Below are 21,206 nucleotides of genomic sequence, written 5' to 3'. Positions count from 1 at the left end.
AGGTACACAAATTTCTCAAAATTCGTCACTACAGTCTTCTTAGTACATACGAAAATTTAAGCAAAACCTTTTATACAGATATACATAGCTCTTTAATTTAGAAAACATGCAGACAAACACAACAAAAAGTATTTAAAAGAGTGATATTATTATATTACTTTTGTGAACAGTAAGAGTCCAGCAAAGTTTGACTTCCAGGTCTTGGAATAATGTATAAACATTATAAAATGGTTTAAACTGTTATATGCGTGAAACTAAACACCAATGCATTTCGTGGTATAGTTAATGTAACCATAATTTCTTTATCAGCCCTGATTCCCAGTGGCACATCCGAATGTCTGTCGATTTATAATGCTAGAAACTGGACGAAACTAACATTGTGTCAACTGTTAACTAAAAGCAAAATCCTACACGTTAGTTTCTACTTTTTGTGTATTTCGTGGGACTGAGATATGACAAGTAGATTTTTAAATATTTTGTCAATTGGAAGATAATGTTATTTTTTATTGTTAATTATTTCACATATTTGGTTTAATTGGTGTTTTGAGGCTTTCATTCTGCCGTTACCAGTGCTATAATAAATATAACAGTGGAGTTGATGTTTCATTGTTTTTCGTTATAACTTTACTATAACAATGATGACAGTGGAGTTGATGTTTCAGTGTTTTTCATTATAACTTTACTATAACAAAGATGACAGTGGAGTTGATGTTTCATTGTTTTTCATTATAACTTTACTATAACAAAGATGACAGTGGAGTTGATGTTTCATTGTTTTTCATTATAACTTTACTATAACAATGATGACAGTGGAGTTGATGTTGCATTGTGTTTCATTATAACTTTACTATAACAATGATGACAGTGGAGTTGATGTTGCATTGTGTTTCATTATAACTTTACTATAACCAAGATGACAGTGGAGTTGATATTTCAGTGTTTTTCATTATAACTTTACTATAACAAAGATGACAGTGGAGTTGATGTTTCATTGTTTTTCATTATAACTTTACTATAACAATGATGACAGTGGAGTTGATGTTGCATTGTGTTTCATTATAACTTTACTATAACAATGATGACAGTGGAGTTGATGTTGCATTGTGTTTCATTATAACTTTACTATAACCAAGATGACAGTGGAGTTGATGTTTCACTGTGTTTCATTATAACTTTACTATAACAGTGATGACAGTGGAGTTGATGTTTCACTGTGTTTCATTATAACTTTACTATAACAATGATGACAGTGGAGTTGATGTTTCACTGTTTTTCATTATAACTTTACTATAATAAAGATGACAGTGGAGTTGATGTTTCATTGTTTTTCGTTATAACTTTACTATAACAATGATGACAGTGGAGTTGATGTTGCATTGTGTTTCATTATAACTTTACTATAACAGAAATGACAGTGGAGTTGATGTTTCAATGTTTTTCATTATAACTTTACTATAACAAAGATGACAGTGGAGTTGATGTTTCATTGTTTTTCATTGTAACTTTACTATAACAATGATGACTGGAGTTGATGTTTCATTGTGTTTCATTATAACTTCACTATAACAAAGATGACAGTGGAGTTGATGTTTCATTGTTTTTCATTGTAACTTTACTATAACAATGATGATAGTGGAGTTGATGTTTCATTGTGTTTCATTATAACTTTACTATAACAAAGATGACAGTGGAGTTGATGTTTCATTGTTTTTCATTGTAACTTTACTATAACAAAAATGACAGTGGAGTTGATGTTTCAGTGCTCTCTGTTTCAATTACAGCTTTGCTTACAAACAGATTAGGATTTATACGAACGTATCTAAATTATACACAACTTATCGTTCAATTTCTACAATGTAGCGCTTTACGTATCTGGATGAAGTGGTGGTAACTAAAGTATTCATATTTCTCCTCGGTATATTAATACGACACATTTACGTCACGGTTGATCTTTCAGGAGTGTTCACTGTTTTGTTGCGAACAGAACTTATTTAACAAGGTAATGATGGAGACACGTTCTGTTCGTTTTATAATTGTATTAACGTAATCTTTGTATTTTCGAAATATTTTTATTTAAATGATAACACTTACGATCACCAGGAAACTCGGTGTTTATTACTTTCACAATAATATCTTTCATTAAACATTTTACACTTTAAAACATTCTATGTTTTCATACAAGAATGTTTATGCCTATTTTGATAACTGAGAGAAACCTGGTTCATAATTGGTTTTGAAATTTCACACAATGTGTCACTTCATATCGCGTCACGTTAATAACGTGTTAACTCTGTTATGATGTGTTCCTTTATCGGATTACAATACACCAAAGGAGTGATACTTCTATAGGTTTCCTATTGGTTTAGTTAATCTTAAGGACTTGAAACGCTATAAGTCGTAACTCCATCCTCGCAGGGGTTACAGCACAGGTAGCCTAGTGTTAAAATAAATTTCCGACAATACACTTGTTAACTGTATCAGAATGTAGGGTGACAACGTATTTTGTTGAGTTAAGAACTTGGTTGTTTAATACATTTTTGTATCGTTGAAGTTTTGCCACGTTATAAGCGACAATATTGTTTCCAAACTCCAAATATTATGTTCCACATCGTAATATTTTTATACGTAATATCCTTATACGTCTTCACATAATTGTTTAATGTAAGAACAGTATTAGTAATCAACTTACTCTAAGTAATATAAAACAATCAGTTGTAAACTAAGTGAATTTGGTTGTTGTTAAGCGCAAAAGTTACAAGATGGGCTATTTGTAATATGCCCACTTAGGATTTCGATACACGAGTTTTATCGTTTGCCGTTGAGCCACAGGGGTAGGGGGACTTTACAAGAAACTTTATTTGAGGGGGTGGGGTGTTGTAAGATTTCATATCTCTTTCTATACAAACCTTTTTTTTTCCCAAGTCTAGCGTTTACTCTCACAAGTTTTATGGATCCAGACAAATATAATTAAAATTTAATATACAATGTGATTTAATATACACTATAATTATAACTTAAGTGCCCCTCTGGTTTTTGTTTTAGGCATGAAGGTTTTGGTGACCTTCTATTAAACGGTAACAATAACATATAGGAATAAAATTAATTATATTTTGGTGACATAACTGATTATATTATGGTAATTATATACCATAATATAATTAATTATATTAATTATAATGACAATTAATTATAATGTGGTAAAATAATTGGTTCTATTATGATATCACAATTAATTATATTATGGTAACGCAATTATATTACGATAATAAATTAGTATCATAATAAATTGTCCCCCAGTGGCAGAGCGGTGTGTCTGCGGACGTACAAGGGTAGAACCCGCGTTTCGATACCCGCGGTAGGCAAAGCATAAATAGCCCATTGTGTAGTTTTGTGCTTGCTTCAAACAATAGTAATACACGTAATTATATTATTATAACACAATTTATGACATCATGATAATACAATTCTATTAAAGCACTTATTCATATTTTATCTACCTCTGTTCCAGCAACCAATAGACAAGATACTTAAAAACAGTTATGATTCAAGGTTAGGGTTTAACCTAAATATTCACAGTGGGCATGGGATTTCGCATGCAATAATATTATAACCTTAATATATTTATTTATATTAAGAGTTACAAAAGGTGATGTTAATATAATATTAATTAACGCACTGTAACAATATTTTTATTATGCTATTTAAGTGTAGGCTGTAATAGAGAAGAATCCTACAAAAAAAAAAAAACAACACTATAATATTAACGCTCTGATTTGTTTAGAATTTCTCATAAACCTACGCAAGGACTATCCGCGGTAGCTGTCCGTAATTTAGTTGTGGAAGACTAGAGAGAAGGCAGCTAGTCACCAACACTCACCACCAACTTTGGGCTACTCTTTTTTTACTATTGAATAGTAGGTTTGACCGTACATTATAATGCCACCGCGGTTTAAAGACCGAACGTGTTTGGTGGGTCGGGGATTCGAATCCATGACCCTCATATTGCGAATTAAACTTCCTAACCACCTGGCCCTGAGGTAATGTTAAATTTGTTTCAATAACGTAATTATCAACAAATCATTTGTAGGTGGGTTGGTCGATTTTAAACACAAACATACGCTGTAGTTGTGTGAGCTGTAGGAATCGAACCCCGAATTTCGACGATGCAAAACCTTAAGTTTTCCGCTGCACCACTGTTAATCATAAAGCTGTGTAGTAGTTGTATCGACTGAAGGGATCGAGCCCGGACATTTACTAAGTTTAATAATGAAGAAAAAGAATCTCGCATGAACGCAGATGTTCCTTTTAACATGACCCCAGTGGCTCAGCGGTATGTCTGAGGACTTACAACGTTAAGTAAACGGGTTTCGATACCCGTGGTGGGCAGAGCACAGATAGCCCATTCTGTAGCTTTGTGCTTAATTCAAAACAGCAACAACAACCTTTTAACATTTCTGTTAGTAATATCTTGGTTTGAAGTAAGAGCTGTGTAAACGAAAAATGAATACCTCTGTCTGTTGTAGGTCACTACTCAGAAATCCTTTCGTTTAATACCAGAACTCGTCAGCGAAAGCTCCATATCAAATTTTGCTTTTAAACGTCGTGATATATTGAAAAAAATGATTTATACATCTTGGCCAGCTGTTGCCTTCTAAAACTAGATAGAATTAATATCATCCAAGCTTTCTTTGTTTCTTTAACCTAAATATTTATATCTTGACTGTAATACCTCAGTGATTTAACAAATAGCCATTTGACGAGTCTTTTTAATCAAAACAAACGAAAAATTACCTTTATATAATGGAAGCGAACAAGTTGGTGATCTTTTGATAGACGATAAAAATGGCGTCTTTTGTATCTTCGTTTCAATAGGATCGTACGTAAGATTAGTTAATGATTTGACAGTTTTTATTCACGATTCTGTTTACTTCCAAAGAAATGATCATTTATAGTGTGATTAGACAAGAGACACCTATTATGTGAGGTCGATCTCATAAATAATTCTAGAAAGTTTGCGATAACATTCATTGCGGTATACTTCTTGATGCATAATGATTGGCTACTCGATGGATTTGTGAATTCAAAACTTGGGCTTATTTTGAAAGTAACTAAGATAAGAAAAGCCTCTTGCGTAGGTTCTTAAAGTGCGTTGAAGAGAACAAGCTAAAAATACCCCAAGGTATTGCAAGCTGTTTTTTTGCAAACACTATTTAAACGATCGATATAAGCTGAAACTAGCCCATATTTTTCGATCCATTAACGAGTAGTTAAGTCTTTCACTCACGTTAAAAGCGAAATATAAAGCGTTCAGCCCATACAAAACATTAACACCAACCAAGTAAATTCAAGAGCACTCAAATAAACTCTTTAATAAAGACTTACACACGAAGACGAAGAGATTGTGTGTTTTTTTATTAACATTCTTTGGAATTTACTTCAGGTCGAAGTTCAAATAAATTTCTTTGCTGTGTGGCTTTTTGTTTTTGCTAAGGATTTCACTACATGAAACACATGCGCATTGCAGTAAACATGCAACATTTGTTCGAACTTTTTAGATGGATATTCAAAGTAAGTTAAATTATTGTTTTTTTTTTAATTGGCAGGTGCCTCTACTAACATAGCGGGGCTCGGCATGGCCAATTTGTTAGAGCGCTCGATTTGTAATCTGAGGATCGTGGAATCGAATACCCGTCACAGCAGACATACTCGTCCTTCCAGCTGTGGGGACGTTATAAAGTGATGGTCAAGCCTACTATTTATTAGTTTCTTCAGCACATTAATGTTACTGTGTATGTTTCTTTGAACAACTTTTACGAGCATTACAGTGGCTTTATTGCACAGAAGAACCGTTAAACACTACAAAGAAAGTATTTTCAATTGTTAGGGTATAGAATATTTTATTTCGAGAAGCGTGACCTGTAGAATAGATGTTCGTGTGACATTATGCTATATTAAGGCTGGTGATAACTTGTAGCAAGCCTTACTTTAAAGACCCTATACTATTTCTAGTAAGAAGACGATAATACCATTTCGACCACTTACTTAGTATACTGAACGCTGTTGCCGACAATCTATAGAAGCAGTCTTCCCTTACATTATCTTTGTCAATTAATACTAACTATGTGAATAAAAAACCAAAAACTTTCAACAAGTTAGTTGACATACACAGGCTCCCTCTTTCCCCTTCACGATAATCAGAAATTACAATTAATGTGATCGAATGCAAGCTCAGTAATCCGAAACGTCACTGAAACTGAGTTTATTTTCGCGAGTAAAGAAACATTAGTAACAAACATTTTAGAACAAAACTCCAAGCCACTAATCGTCACTCACACAATAACGATTGTGAACTTAGATCATGATTATTTATAATCAAACAATTTGAGCGGTAAATAAAGTTATTGTTTGCTACAACATTTTCATAAAGACTTACCCCATCCCACAAAAGCATATATCTGGACCTTGAAAATCTCAAAAGAAAACGTTTTCACCACCAGAACATAGAGATAAAGGCCTTCAACGAACATCCAGAAGAAATTAGTGCCCAATAAGTATGTCAAAAATATTACCAAGACACAAGCTGCCTGTAAAAATACATAGTTAATCTTAAATATTATAAGGACACAAGTTGCCTGTAAAAATACATGGTTAATTCTAGATATTATCAAGACACAAGCTTCTTGTGAAAATACATCGTTTATTCTAGATATTATCAAGACACAAGCTTCTTGTGAAAATACATCGTTAATTCGCTTCCGTTAAAAATACATCGTTAGTTCTAGATATTATCAAGATACAAGCTTTCGGTAAAAATGCATCGTTAATTCTAGATATTATCAAGACACAAGCTTCCGGAAAAATACATAGGTAATTCTAGATATTATCAAGACACAAGGTTCCTGTAAAAATACATGGTTAATTCTAGATATTGTCAAGACACAAGCTGCCTGTAAAAATACATAGGTAATTCTAGATATTATCAAGACACAAGCTGCCTGTAAAAATACATGGGTAATTCCAGATATTATCAAGACACAAGCTGCCTGTAAAAATACATCGTTTATTCTAGATATTATCAAGACACAAGCTTCTTGTGAAAATACATCGTTTATTCTAGATATTATCAAGACACAAGCTTCTTGTGAAAATACATCGTTAATTCTATATATTATCAAGACACAAGCTGCCTGTAAAAATGCATCGTTAATTCTAGATATTATCAATTAAGAAAGCTTATATGTTCTCTTTCTATACAAATGGAATATAACACATGCCTGTTCCACAGAAAGAAATGTGAGCTGTATACAACCCCGGATTAAGGCATGGGCTTACCGGGCTGAAGCTCAGGGCCTCACACTAATTTGGAGGCATCTACAAGTCGAAAAGCCTAGGGCCAACAGATTTTCACAGATTTTGGTTTCTGCTACTTATGATACCTTATTCAGGTTTTACCATTATTTTACCTCAACCATGGTTCCTGTTTCTTAGATATCTTGTTCAGGTTTTATCGTTATTTAACACCTTACCTCGGTTCCTGTTTCTTAGATATCTTGTTCAGGTTTTATCGTTATTTAACACCTTACCTCGGTTCCTGTTACTTAGATATATTGTTCAGGTTTTGCCGTTATTTAACACGTTACCTCAATTCCTGTTACTTAGATATCTTGTTCAGGTTTTACCGTTATGTAACACCTTACCTCGGTTCCTGTTACTTAGATATCTTGTTCAGGTTTTACCGTTATTTAACACCTTACCTCGGTTCCTGTTACTTAGATATCTTGTTTAGGTTTTATCGTTATTTAACACCTTACCTCGGTTCCTGTTACTTAGATATCTTGTTCAGGTTTTACCGTTATTTAACATCTTACCTTGGTTCCTGTGACTTAGATATCTTGTTTAGGTTTTACCGTTATTTAGCATCTTACCTCGGTTCCTGTGACTTAGATATCTTGTTCAGGTTTTATCGTTATTTAACACCTTACCTCGGTTCCTGTTACTTAGATATCTTGTTCAGGTTTTACCGTTATTTAACATCTTACCTTGGTTCCTGTGACTTAGATATCTTGTTTAGGTTTTACCGTTATTTAACACGTTACCTCGGTTCCTGTTACTTAGATATCTTGTTCAGGTTTTACCGTTATTTAACATCTTACCTTGGTTCCTGTGACTTAGATATCTTGTTTAGGTTTTACCGTTATGTAACATCTTACCATGATTCCTGTTACTTAGATATCTTGTTTAGGTTTTACCGTTATTTAACATCTTACCATGATTTCTGTGACTTAGATATCTTGTTCAGGTTTTACCGTTATTTGACATCTTACCTTGGTTCCTGTTACTTAGATATCCTGTTCAGGTTTTACCGTTATTTAACACGTTACCTTGGTTCCTGTGACTTAGTTATCTTGTTCAAGTTTTACCGTTATTTAACACGTTACCTTGGTTTCTGTTACTTAGATATCTTGTTTGGGTTTTACCATTATTTAACACGTTACCTTGATTCCTGTTACTTAGATATTTTGTTTAGGTTTTACCGTTATTTAACACGTTACCTTGGTTCCTGTGACTTAGATATCTTGTTTAGGATTTACCGTTATTTAATACGTTACCTTGGTTCCTGTGACTTAGATATCTTGTTTAGGTTTTACCGTTATTTAACACGTTACCTTGGTTCCTGTTACTTAGATATCTTGTTTAGGTTTTACCGTTATTTAACACGTTACCTCGGCTCCTGTGACTTAGATATCTTGTTTAGGTTTTACCGTTTTTTTACATCTTACCATGATTCCTGTTACTTAGATATCTTGTTTAGGTTTTACCGTTATTTAACACGTTACCTCGGCTCCTGTGACTTAGATATCTTGTTTAGGTTTTACCGTTTTTTAACATCTTACCATGATTCCTGTTACTTAGATATCTTGTTTAGGTTTTACCGTTATTTAACATCTTACCATGATTCCTGTGACTTAGATATCTTGTTCAGGTTTTACCGTTATTTGACATCTTACCATGATTCCTGTTACTTAGATATCTTGTTTAGGTTTTACCGTTATTTAACATCTTACCTTGGTTCCTGTGACTTAGATATCTTGTTCAGGTTTTACCGTTGTTTAACATCTTACCTCGGTTCCTGTGACTTAGTTATCTTGTTCAGGTTTTACCGTTATTTAACACGTTACCTTGGTTCCTGTTACTTAGATATCTTGTTTAGGTTTTACCGTTATTTAACACGTTACCTCGGCTCCTGTGACTTAGATATCTTGTTTAGGTTTTACCGTTTTTTTACATCTTACCATGATTCCTGTTACTTAGATATCTTGTTTAGGTTTTACCGTTATTTAACACGTTACCTCGGCTCCTGTGACTTAGATATCTTGTTTAGGTTTTACCGTTTTTTAACATCTTACCATGATTCCTGTTACTTAGATATCTTGTTTAGGTTTTACCGTTATTTAACATCTTACCATGATTCCTGTGACTTAGATATCTTGTTCAGGTTTTACCGTTATTTGACATCTTACCATGATTCCTGTTACTTAGATATCTTGTTTAGGTTTTACCGTTATTTAGCATCTTACCTCGGTTCCTGTGACTTAGATATCTTGTTCAGGTTTTACCGTTATTTAACATCTTACCTTGGTTCCTGTTACTTAGATATCTTGTTCAGGTTTTACCGTTATTTAACATCTTACCTTGGTTCCTGTGACTTAGATATCTTGTTTAGGTTTTACCGTTATTTAACACGTTACCTCGGTTCCTGTTACTTAGATATCTTGTTCAGGTTTTACCGTTATTTAACATCTTACCTTGGTTCCTGTGACTTAGATATCTTGTTTAGGTTTTACCGTTATGTAACATCTTACCATGATTCCTGTTACTTAGATATCTTGTTTAGGTTTTACCGTTATTTAACATCTTACCATGATTTCTGTGACTTAGATATCTTGTTCAGGTTTTACCGTTATTTGACATCTTACCTTGGTTCCTGTTACTTAGATATCTTGTTCAGGTTTTACCGTTATTTAACACGTTACCTTGGTTCCTGTGACTTAGTTATCTTGTTCAAGTTTTACCGTTATTTAACACGTTACCTTGGTTTCTGTTACTTAGATATCTTGTTTGGGTTTTACCATTATTTAACACGTTACCTTGATTCCTGTTACTTAGATATTTTGTTTAGGTTTTACCGTTATTTAACACGTTACCTTGGTTCCTGTGACTTAGATATCTTGTTTAGGATTTACCGTTATTTAATACGTTACCTTGGTTCCTGTGACTTAGATATCTTGTTTAGGTTTTACCGTTATTTAACACGTTACCTTGGTTCCTGTTACTTAGATATCTTGTTTAGGTTTTACCGTTATTTAACACGTTACCTTGGTTCCTGTGACTTAGATATCTTGTTTAGGTTTTACCGTTTTTTACATCTTACCATGGTTCCTGTTACTTAGATATCTTGTTTAGGTTTTACCGTTATTTAACACGTTACCTCGGCTCCTGTGACTTAGATATCTTGTTTAGGTTTTACCGTTTTTTAACATCTTACCATGATTCCTGTTACTTAGATATCTTGTTTAGGTTTTACCGTTATTTAACATCTTACCATGATTCCTGTGACTTAGATATCTTGTTCAGGTTTTACCGTTATTTGACATCTTACCATGATTCCTGTTACTTAGATATCTTGTTTAGGTTTTACCGTTATTTAACATCTTACCATGATTCCTGTGACTTAGATATCTTGTTCAGGTTTTACCGTTGTTTAACATCTTACCTCGGTTCCTGTGACTTAGTTATCTTGTTCAGGTTTTACCGTTATTTAACACGTTACCTTGGTTCCTGTTACTTAGATATCTTGTTTAGGTTTTACCGTTATTTAACACTTACCTCGGCTCCCTGTGACTTAGATATCTTGTTTAGGTTTTACCGTTTTTTTACATCTTACCATGATTCGTGTTACTTAGATATCTTGTTTAGGTTTTACCGTTATTTAACACGTTACCTCGGCTCCTGTGACTTAGATATCTTGTTTAGGTTTTACCGTTTTTTAACATCTTACCATGATTCCTGTTACTTAGATATCTTGTTTAGGTTTTACCGTTATTTAACATCTTACCTTGATTCCGTGACTTAGATATCTTGTTCAGGTTTTACCGTTATTTGACATCTTACCATGATTCCTGTTACTTAGATATCTTGTTTAGGTTTTACCGTTGTTTAACATCTTACCTCGGTTCCTGTGACTTAGTTATCTTGTTCAGGTTTTACCGTTATTTAACATCTTACCTTGGTTCCTGTGACTTAGATATCTTGTTCAGGTTTTACCGTTATTTAACATTTTACGTGTTCCTGTTACTTAGATATCTTGTTTAGGATTTACCGTTATTTAACACGTTACCTTGGTTCCTGTTACTTAGATATCTTGTTCAGGTTTTACCGTTATTTAATACCTTACCTTAGTTTTTGTTACTTAGATACTTTTGTTCAGGTTTTCCCGTTGTTTTTAATTACTCTGGTTCCTGCTATTTACTTAGCTTAATCAGGTTTTACCGCTATTTATAACTCCTTACCCTCGTTTCTGTTACCTAGATACCTTATTCAGAATTTACAGTTATTTTTAACTAGTTACTTTTGTTCCTGCTATAAGATGGCTCAATCAGGTTTTACCATTATTTTTAATTCCTTACTTTGGTTCTTGCTATTAGATACCTCATTCAGGTTTTACCATTATTTTAACGTTAACCCTTACCTTGGTTCCAGCTACTTATATATATCTTGCTTTGGTTTTAAAATGAAACACGGTAGTTTCTTGTAGATAAATTATAATTATTAAACAGAGATATGTCATGTCCTGTTCAGTGTTATTCTATACGCGTTCAATACTCTGACAGGACATCTTAAATATTTAATAAAACCATAACTTCTCACCCTGGTTCCTGCTACCGTGTGGTTTGGCAGAAGTTGAAAATTGGCTGTTATAATCCACGTCATGTCCAGTAGAATGAACGTTACAATAAGATTGGTATGGATGATATTGCGGAGACAACGAAGATCTCTAGATGAAGACAGAGAGGATTGTTCATCCTGTTAGAACTAGAAGCCATTGTTACTCCATTGTTCTTGTTTTCATTTAAAGGGTAAGAAAATGAAAATGAAAATGATCATTGGTCTTCCATTGTACCTTTTAGATTTCTTTGTTAACACTATTATGTCACCCTCTGGAACTACTGTTTCAGGCTCAGATCTATGTTATCAGCGGTTAAACTTTACCTGAATCTCAACTCTCTTGTCTTGCAGTAGAAAACAATTCTTCTCTCCCAACATAAACTACATACTTAGTTTTTCTCTGAGATTATGGTATATACAGTTTCGAAAAGGAATATATATAATAAACAGTTACATTTATTGATTGTATGAATGTTAGAAAAAGTTTATGATAAAGTAATAATTATTGACAGAATTCTTGTTCGTTTTTACACTTCAATGTTGTTTGTTTGAGAATCATAAAGACCTGAACATCTCTAGAGTTCCTTATAAACAAAGATGTGAGTACATGTAGAGATCCTTATAAACATAAAGATCTGAGAACCTACAGAGTTCCTTATAAATATAAAGATGTGAGCACCTGTAGAGTTCCTTATAAACAAAAGTATATGAGAACCTGTAGAGTTCCTTATAAATATAAAGATGTGAGCACCTGTAGAGTTCCTAATAAACATAAAGATGTTAGCTCGCTTTTCAATATTGAAAAGTGATAATCAAATTATTGAGGCTGTTTACTTGAGAAAACGAAGTTCATTGCTACTTACTTGAAGTACACGAATATAGTAAGAGCCACTAGCGAGGCCAAGAGGGAGATTCCATATCCTATGTAATAGATTTTTTGTAGCTTCCTTGACATCCCACAGCACCTGTACAGCATGGGGACACAGAGTAATGCAAAAATCAACACTTATTTCCTTATGGTTAATTATTTAAAGAAACTATACCGTTGAAATATTGTTAATATTGTTATCAACTACAAGTTAACGTTACGTCATTCACATCAATGTTACTGAGGTAAGTTGAACGTAAGAATATAAACTCCAGAGTTTAGCCTGAAGATGACCTGGGAAAGTTGAAACGTTGTTTGTCCTTATCAATAGAAATGTTAATACCCATACCAGCCATTATGAGATACATTTTTATTTCAAGTGGGTTTCTTGTCATCAAGAAACTCCAGACTTGTTTGATGACCTTGTTTGCCACAGTCAAACGTTATTGTTGTAGTCCGTACAGTTTTTGGTTTATCTACGTTTCTATAATACTTTTCATACAGTTTCTAATTTGTGTGAATGAAATTAGTGTTAATAATTCTGACTTGCGATTTGTACCTTCAAGTACATTGGATGTTTGTACAAAATTACACAAGTATTAAAGTTTACCCTCAAACCAGTCCCTCATCAGTTAGTATTTTTTGACAAGTAAGAAGTAACTCGTTAATTTGATAATAAAATATTGGTATATATAGTTTCATAATAATTGTTTGTTTGTTTTTTACATTTTGCGCAAAGCTACACTAGGGCTATCTGCGCTAGCCGTCCCTAATCTATCAGTGTAAGACTAGAGGGAAGGGAGTTGGTCAACACTACCCACCGTCAACTCTTGAGCTACACTTTTATCAACGAATAATGGGATTAACTGCCACATTATACCGCCCTTACGGCTGAAAGGGCGAGCTTGTTTGTTGTGACAGGGATTCGAACCCGCGACCCTCATATTACGAATCAAGCGCCTTAACCACCTGGTCATGCGGGGCCTCTAATAATTGTCACGCAAGTGGCAGGTACAGTTAACCCTAAGGTTATGGACTCAAATTGCTTTTTAATCCTTTTCTTTATTTCAAACTATTTATTCACAAAAGCACTTTTCGGTTGGTTTTTGGGTCTTTAATGTGACACGAGCCACACACAGCTCTGAGTAAAACAACATTAGAAGTGCGGTTAGTTATATTAATTACCACTAGACTGACCTATTTAATTTGACTTTTAAAAGAAAGGATGATTTATTCAGCTTTCTTTCGACCAACATTTCGCACTGAGTTTTGTAACAGGTAAAATCCACAAAATTAATCAATATTTGATCTGAAAAAAGGGGGGAAGCTGATGATGTAACGTTTAAACCTTCTTTCATTAAACTTGATCTGCACCAGAAACATGGATTTAACGACTTACAGTTGATTCTGATTAACCATTAATACGTGAAAACCTTGACTTGTATGGTACACAAACTGAATTATGGTATTTCTTTTAGCCAACACTTCTAACTTAGATCTTGATACTGGTGCATGTTGGGAAGGAAGTGTGCCAGAAAATACAATATATATATTCTGTTTCGAAGTGTAAAGGGTTTTCAGAAATATGTATGACTGAGCAGTGGCGTTGGAACCAAGAGTGCTCTAACACTACCACCCCCACACTTTTAGATACCTGATTTATATTAATTTTCTGGGAGACATTTCCCCATAACCTCTAGAATCAGCTGTCTTTGGCAGCATGGAATCTGCTCCTTATACTTTCAATATTTCATTGTAAAATACGCACGACTAGTCAAACACCCCCGACTTTGAAACTCCTTCCAACACCACTGTTTAGATAGCATGTTTTGATGCAGTATATGCAATAAATGATCCTTAAATGCATATGGTGAATCTACTTTTAATGTTTTACAGTTGTTAATAATTTATTTAACAAGATTATCACGTGAAAGTTTTGGTTTGGTTTAATTTGAATTTCGCGCAAAGCTACACGAGGGTTATCTGCGATAGCCGTCCGTAATTTAGCAGTAAGACTAGAGGGAAGGCAGCTAATCATTACCACCCACCGCTAACTCTTGGGCTACACTTTTACTATCGAATAGTGGGATAGACCGTACTTTATAACGCCCTAACGGCTGAAAGGACGAGCATGTTTGGTGTGACGGGAATTCCAATCCGCGAGTCTCAGATTACGAGTCGAGCACGTGAAGTGAAATTTATTGATACTTCAGATTTAATGGTAACACTCTTATAACAAGTACAATCAGAGAGATTCCATGCTCTCATCCCGGCTTCTTCTTTTCGAGGTTGCATACGTTTACATTGAATAACGTTTCATTTCATCTTCAAAAAACTTAGAAAATCTCTCTCAGATCCAGAATGATCAACGATTCGGATCATATTTTGTAGTATGATGAAAAGTCTTAACTATAATCTATCCTAGAAATTTGGTACAAATACGATAACACTTTACAGAATTATTAACACAAGACAGTGTTAATGCCCTATATTCAAGTTATAGAAAACAACAACGACTTCAAAGTGATCCAGAATCCGTAATTGTATCCTGATAAAATTTGGGAAAGACTGTACCATGCTGACTCTTTTTTCATCTTGTGTAAAATTTCATCTCAATCGACCGATTAATTTTCGAGATAAGCGCGAAAAAACACAAATAGACCCGATTGCAATATCACTTCCTTTCGGAAGAGAGTTTAAACAAACAACAACATAAATAAATGTAAATGACTATTTATTAACAGTATTTATTATAATACATGCGTATTTAGTACATCGTCTGTAAGCGTGAAAACACATTTTGTGACCAGTTTGTCGGTCTTACCTCTAGAAATGTATCTTCGCTTATTAAGGGGTTACACTTAGAATAGTCGGATCTGTTTGCCCACGTTCCATTTTCGTAGCATAGTCGAGTAGCATTCTCTAAAGAAACAAATATGACTATGAAATGCGAAACCGATAACAATATTCAATGTTTACAACTTCATTATAATACAGAAACAAATGAGTGATGTTTTCCACAGGTTTTAATTGTTGTGATTACCTGAAAATTGATCTGTGTAAAGTATTGTAACTAAGGTTCCCTGGTGGATATGTTTACCAACCTGAATCTTATCACACAAACAGTTCCGCTAAGATTTACTTGATAAAATACACATCCTCAGGAACCTAAAACTCAACAAACTCAAAACATTACTGGAATACTCTAACAGAAGGGCTTAGCGATATTAAGTTTACAATAGTGGAAATAACAGCTCATATTTTATTTGAAAGCGTATTTGTTAATACTTTAACAAACACTAACTGTTACCTTCAAGTACTGTTGTAGATCAATACTTCAACAAACACTAACTGATACCTTCAAGTACTGCTGTAGATCAATACTTTAAAAAACACTGTTACCTTCAAGTACTGTTGTACATCAATACTTTAAAAAACACTAACTGCTAGCTTCAAGTACTGTTGTAGGTCAATACTTTAACAAACACTAACTGTTACCTTCAAGTACTGTTGTAGATCAATACTTCAACAAACACTAACTGATACCTTCAAGTACTGCTGCAGATCAATACTTTAACAAACACTAACTGTTACCTTCAAGTACTGTTGTAGGTCAATACTTTAACAAACACTAGCTGTTACTTTCAAGTACTGTTGTAGATCAATACTTTAACAAACACTAACTGTTACCTTCAAGTACTGTTGTAGATCAATACTTTAACAAACACTAACTGTTACCTTCAAGTACTGTTGTGGATCAATACTTTAACAAACACTAACTGTTACCTTCAAGTACTGTTGTGGATCAATACTTCAACAAACACTAACTGTTACCTTCAAGTACTGTTGGGGATCAATACTTTAACAAACACTAACTGTTACCTTCAAGTACTGATGTGGATCAATACTTTAACAAACACTAACTGTTACTTTCAAGTACTGCTGTAGATCAATACTTTAACAAACACTAACTGTTACCTTCAAGTACTGTTGTGGATCAATACTTTAACAAACACTAACTGTTACCTTCAAGTACTGTTGGGGATCAATACTTTAACAAACACTAACTGTTACCTTCAAGTACTTTTGGTGATCAATACTTTAACAAACACTAACTGTTACCTTCAAGTACTGTTGTGGATCAATACTTTAAAAAACACTAACTGTTACCTTCAAGTACTGTTGTAGATCAATACTTTAACATACACTAACTGTTACCTTCTGGGTACTGTTGTAGGTCAATACTTTAACAAACACTAACTGTTACTTTCAAGTACTGTTGTGGATCAATACTTTAACAAACACTAACTGTTACCTTCAAGTAATGTTGTGGATCAATACTTTAACAAACACTAACTGTTACCTTTAAGTACTGTTGTAGATCAATACTTCAACAAACACTAACTGTTACCTTCAAGTACTGTTGTGGATCAATACTTTAACAAACACTAACTGTTACCTTCAAGTACTGTTGTGGATCAATACTTTAACAAACACTAACTGTTACCATCAAGTACTGTTGTGGATCAATACTTTAACAAACACTAACTGTTACCTTTAAGTACTGTTGTAGATCAATACTTCAACAAACACTAACTGATACCTTCAAGTACTGCTGTAGATCAATACTTTAAAAAACACTGTTACCTTCAAGTACTGTTGTACATCAATACTTTAAAAAACACTAACTGCTAGCTTCAAGTACTGTTGTACATCAATACTTTAACAAACACTAACTGTTACCTTCAAGTACTGTTGTGGATCAATACTTTAACAAACACTAGCTGTTACCTTCAAGTACTGTTGTGGATCAATACTTTAAAAAACACTAACTGCTAGCTTCAAGTACTGTTGTAGGTCAATACTTTAACAAACACTAACTGTTACCTTCAAGTACTGTTGTGGATCAATACTTTAACAAACACTAGCTGTTACCTTCAAGTACTGTTGTGGATCAATACTTTAAAAAACACTAACTGCTAGCTTCAAGTACTGTTGTAGGTCAATACTTTAACAAACACTAGCTGTTACTTTCAAGTACTGTTGTAGATCAATACTTCAACAAACACTAACTGTTACCTTCAAGTACTGTTGTGGATCAATACTTTAACAAACACTAACTGTTACCTTTGAGTACTGTTGTAGATCAATACTTGAACAAACACTAACTGTTACCTTCAAGTACTGTTGTAGATCAATACTTTAACAAACACTAACTGTTACCTTCAAGTACTGATGTGGATCAATACTTTAACAAACACTAACTGTTACTTTCAAGTACTGCTGTAGATCAATACTTTAACAAACACTAACTGTTACCTTCAAGTACTGTTGTGGATCAATACTTTAACAAACACTAACTGTTACCTTCAAGTACTGTTGGGGATCAATACTTTAACAAACACTAACTGTTACCTTCAAGTACTTTTGGTGATCAATACTTTAACAAACACTAACTGTTACCTTCAAGTACTGTTGTGGATCAATACTTTAAAAAACACTAACTGTTACCTTCAAGTACTGTTGTAGATCAATACTTTAACATACACTAACTGTTACCTTCAAGTACTGTTGTAGGTCAATACTTTAACAAACACTAACTGTTACTTTCAAGTACTGTTGTGGATCAATACTTTAACAAACACTAACTGTTACCTTCAAGTAATGTTGTGGATCAATACTTTAACAAACACTAACTGTTACCTTTAAGTACTGTTGTAGATCAATACTTCAACAAACACTAACTGTTACCTTCAAGTACTGTTGTGGATCAATACTTTAACAAACACTAACTGTTACCTTCAAGTACTGTTGTGGATCAATACTTTAACAAACACTAACTGTTACCATCAAGTACTGTTGTGGATCAATACTTTAACAAACACTAACTGTTACCTTTAAGTACTGTTGTAGATCAATACTTCAACAAACACTAACTGATACCTTCAAGTACTGCTGTAGATCAATACTTTAAAAAACACTGTTACCTTCAAGTACTGTTGTACATCAATACTTTAAAAACACTAACTGCTAGCTTCAAGTACTGTAGTAGGTCAATACTTTAACAAACACTAACTGTTACCTTCAAGTACTGTTGTGGATCAATACTTTAACAAACACTAACTGTTACCTTCAAGTACTGTTGTGGATCAATACTTTAAAAAACACTAACTGCTAGCTTCAAGTACTGTTGTAGGTCAATACTTTAACAAACACTAGCTGTTACTTTCAAGTACTGTTGTAGATCAATACTTTAACAAACACTAACTGTTACCTTCAAGTACTGTTGTAGATCAATACTTTAACAAACACTAACTGTTACCTTCAAGTACTGTTGTGGATCAATACTTTAACAAACACTAACTGTTACCTTCAAGTACTGTTGTGGATCAATACTTTAACAAACACTAACTGTTACCTTCAAGTACTGTTGGGGATCAATACTTTAACAAACACTAACTGTTACCTTCAAGTACTGTTGTGGATCAATACTTTAAAAAACACTAACTGTTACCTTCAAGTACTGTTGTAGATCAATACTTTAACATACACTAACTGTTACCTTCAAGTACTGTTGTAGGTCAATACTTTAACAAACACTAACTGTTACCTTCAAGTACTGTTGTGGATCAATACTTTAACAAACACTAACTGTTACTTTCAAGTACTGTTGTAGATCAATACTTTAACAAACACTAACTGTTACCTTCAAGTACTGTTGTGGATCAATACTTTAACAAACACTAACTGTTACCTTTAAGTACTGTTGTAGATCAGTACTTTAACAAACACTAACTGTTACCTTCAAGTACTGTTGTGGATCAATACTTTAACAAACACTAACTGTTACCTTCAAGTACTGTTGTGGATCAATACTTTAACATACACTAACTGTTACCTTCAAGTACTGTTGTAGGTCAATACTTTAACAAACACTAACTGTTACCTTCAAGTACTGTTGTGGATCAATACTTTAACAAACACTAACTGTTACTTTCAAGTACTGTTGTGGATCAATACTTTAACAAACACTAACTGTTACCTTCAAGTACTGTTGTGGATCAATACTTTAACAAACACTAACTGTTACCATCAAGTACTGTTGTGGATCAATACTTTAACAAACACTAATTGTTACCTTTAAGTACTGTTGTAGATCAATACTTCAACAAACACTAACTGTTACCTTCAAGTACTGTTGTGGATCAATACTTTAACAAACACTAACTGTTACCTTTAAGTACTGTTGTAGATCAATACTTGAACAAACACTAACTGTTACCTTCAAGTACTGTTGTAGATCAATACTTTAACAAACACTAACTGTTACCTTCAAGTACTGATGTGGATCAATACTTTAACAAACACTAACTGTTACTTTCAAGTACTGCTGTAGATCAATACTTTAACAAACACTAACTGTTACCTTCAAGTACTGTTGTGGATCAATACTTTAACAAACACTAACTGTTACCTTCAAGTACTGTTGGGGATCAATACTTTAACAAACACTAACTGTTACCTTCAAGTACTTTTGGTGATCAATACTTTAACAAACACTAACTGTTACCTTCAAGTACTGTTGTGGATCAATACTTTAAAAAACACTAACTGTTACCTTCAAGTACTGTTGTAGATCAATACTTTAACATACACTAACTGTTACCTTCAAGTACTGTTGTAGGTCAATACTTTAACAAACACTAACTGTTACTTTCAAGTACTGTTGTGGATCAATACTTTAACAAACACTAACTGTTACCTTCAAGTAATGTTGTGGATCAATACTTTAACAAACACTAACTGTTACCTTTAAGTACTGTTGTAGATCAATACTTCAACAAACACTAACTGTTACCTTCAAGTACTGTTGTGGATCAATACTTTAACAAACACTAACTGTTACCTTCAAGTACTGTTGTGGATCAATACTTTAACAAACACTAACTGTTACCATCAAGTACTGTTGTGGATCAATACTTTAACAAACACTAACTGTTACCTTTAAGTACTGTTGTAGATCAATACTTCAACAAACACTAACTGATACCTTCAAGTACTGCTGTAGATCAATACTTTAAAAAACACTGTTACCTTCAAGTACTGTTGTACATCAATACTTTAAAAAACACTAACTGCTAGCTTCAAGTACTGTAGTAGGTCAATACTTTAACAAACACTAACTGTTACCTTCAAGTACTGTTGTGGATCAATACTTTAACAAACACTAACTGTTACCTTCAAGTACTGTTGTGGATCAATACTTTAAAAACACTAACTGCTAGCTTCAAGTACTGTTGTAGGTCAATACTTTAACAAACACTAGCTGTTACTTTCAAGTACTGTTGTAGATCAATACTTTAACAAACACTAACTGTTACCTTCAAGTTCT

At 33.5% G+C, this 21,206-nt stretch overlaps 1 protein-coding gene across 1 annotated transcript in view; it reads right to left on the bottom strand.

Moving 5' to 3' along the window:
• The window catches only part of LOC143254462 (diuretic hormone receptor-like), a 62,626-nt gene that overhangs the window by 32,074 nt on the left and 9,346 nt on the right, over positions 1-21,206 (bottom strand). The window contains exons 3-6 of the mRNA XM_076509644.1: positions 15,589-15,736; positions 12,810-12,911; positions 11,929-12,055; positions 6,434-6,584 (exon numbers count right to left, since the gene is read on the bottom strand). Coding sequence (XP_076365759.1) covers positions 6,434-6,584; positions 11,929-12,055; positions 12,810-12,911; positions 15,589-15,736 — 528 coding nt within the window. The remainder of the gene's footprint in view (positions 1-6,433; positions 6,585-11,928; positions 12,056-12,809; positions 12,912-15,588; positions 15,737-21,206) is intronic.

The sequence above is a fragment of the Tachypleus tridentatus genome, chromosome 6 (genome assembly GCF_004210375.1).
Source record: "Tachypleus tridentatus isolate NWPU-2018 chromosome 6, ASM421037v1, whole genome shotgun sequence".
Classification (NCBI taxonomy): Eukaryota; Metazoa; Arthropoda; class Merostomata; order Xiphosura; family Limulidae; genus Tachypleus; species Tachypleus tridentatus.
The sequence above is the reverse complement of the archived record's forward strand: the minus strand, read 5'-3'. Positions and strand labels throughout refer to the sequence as shown.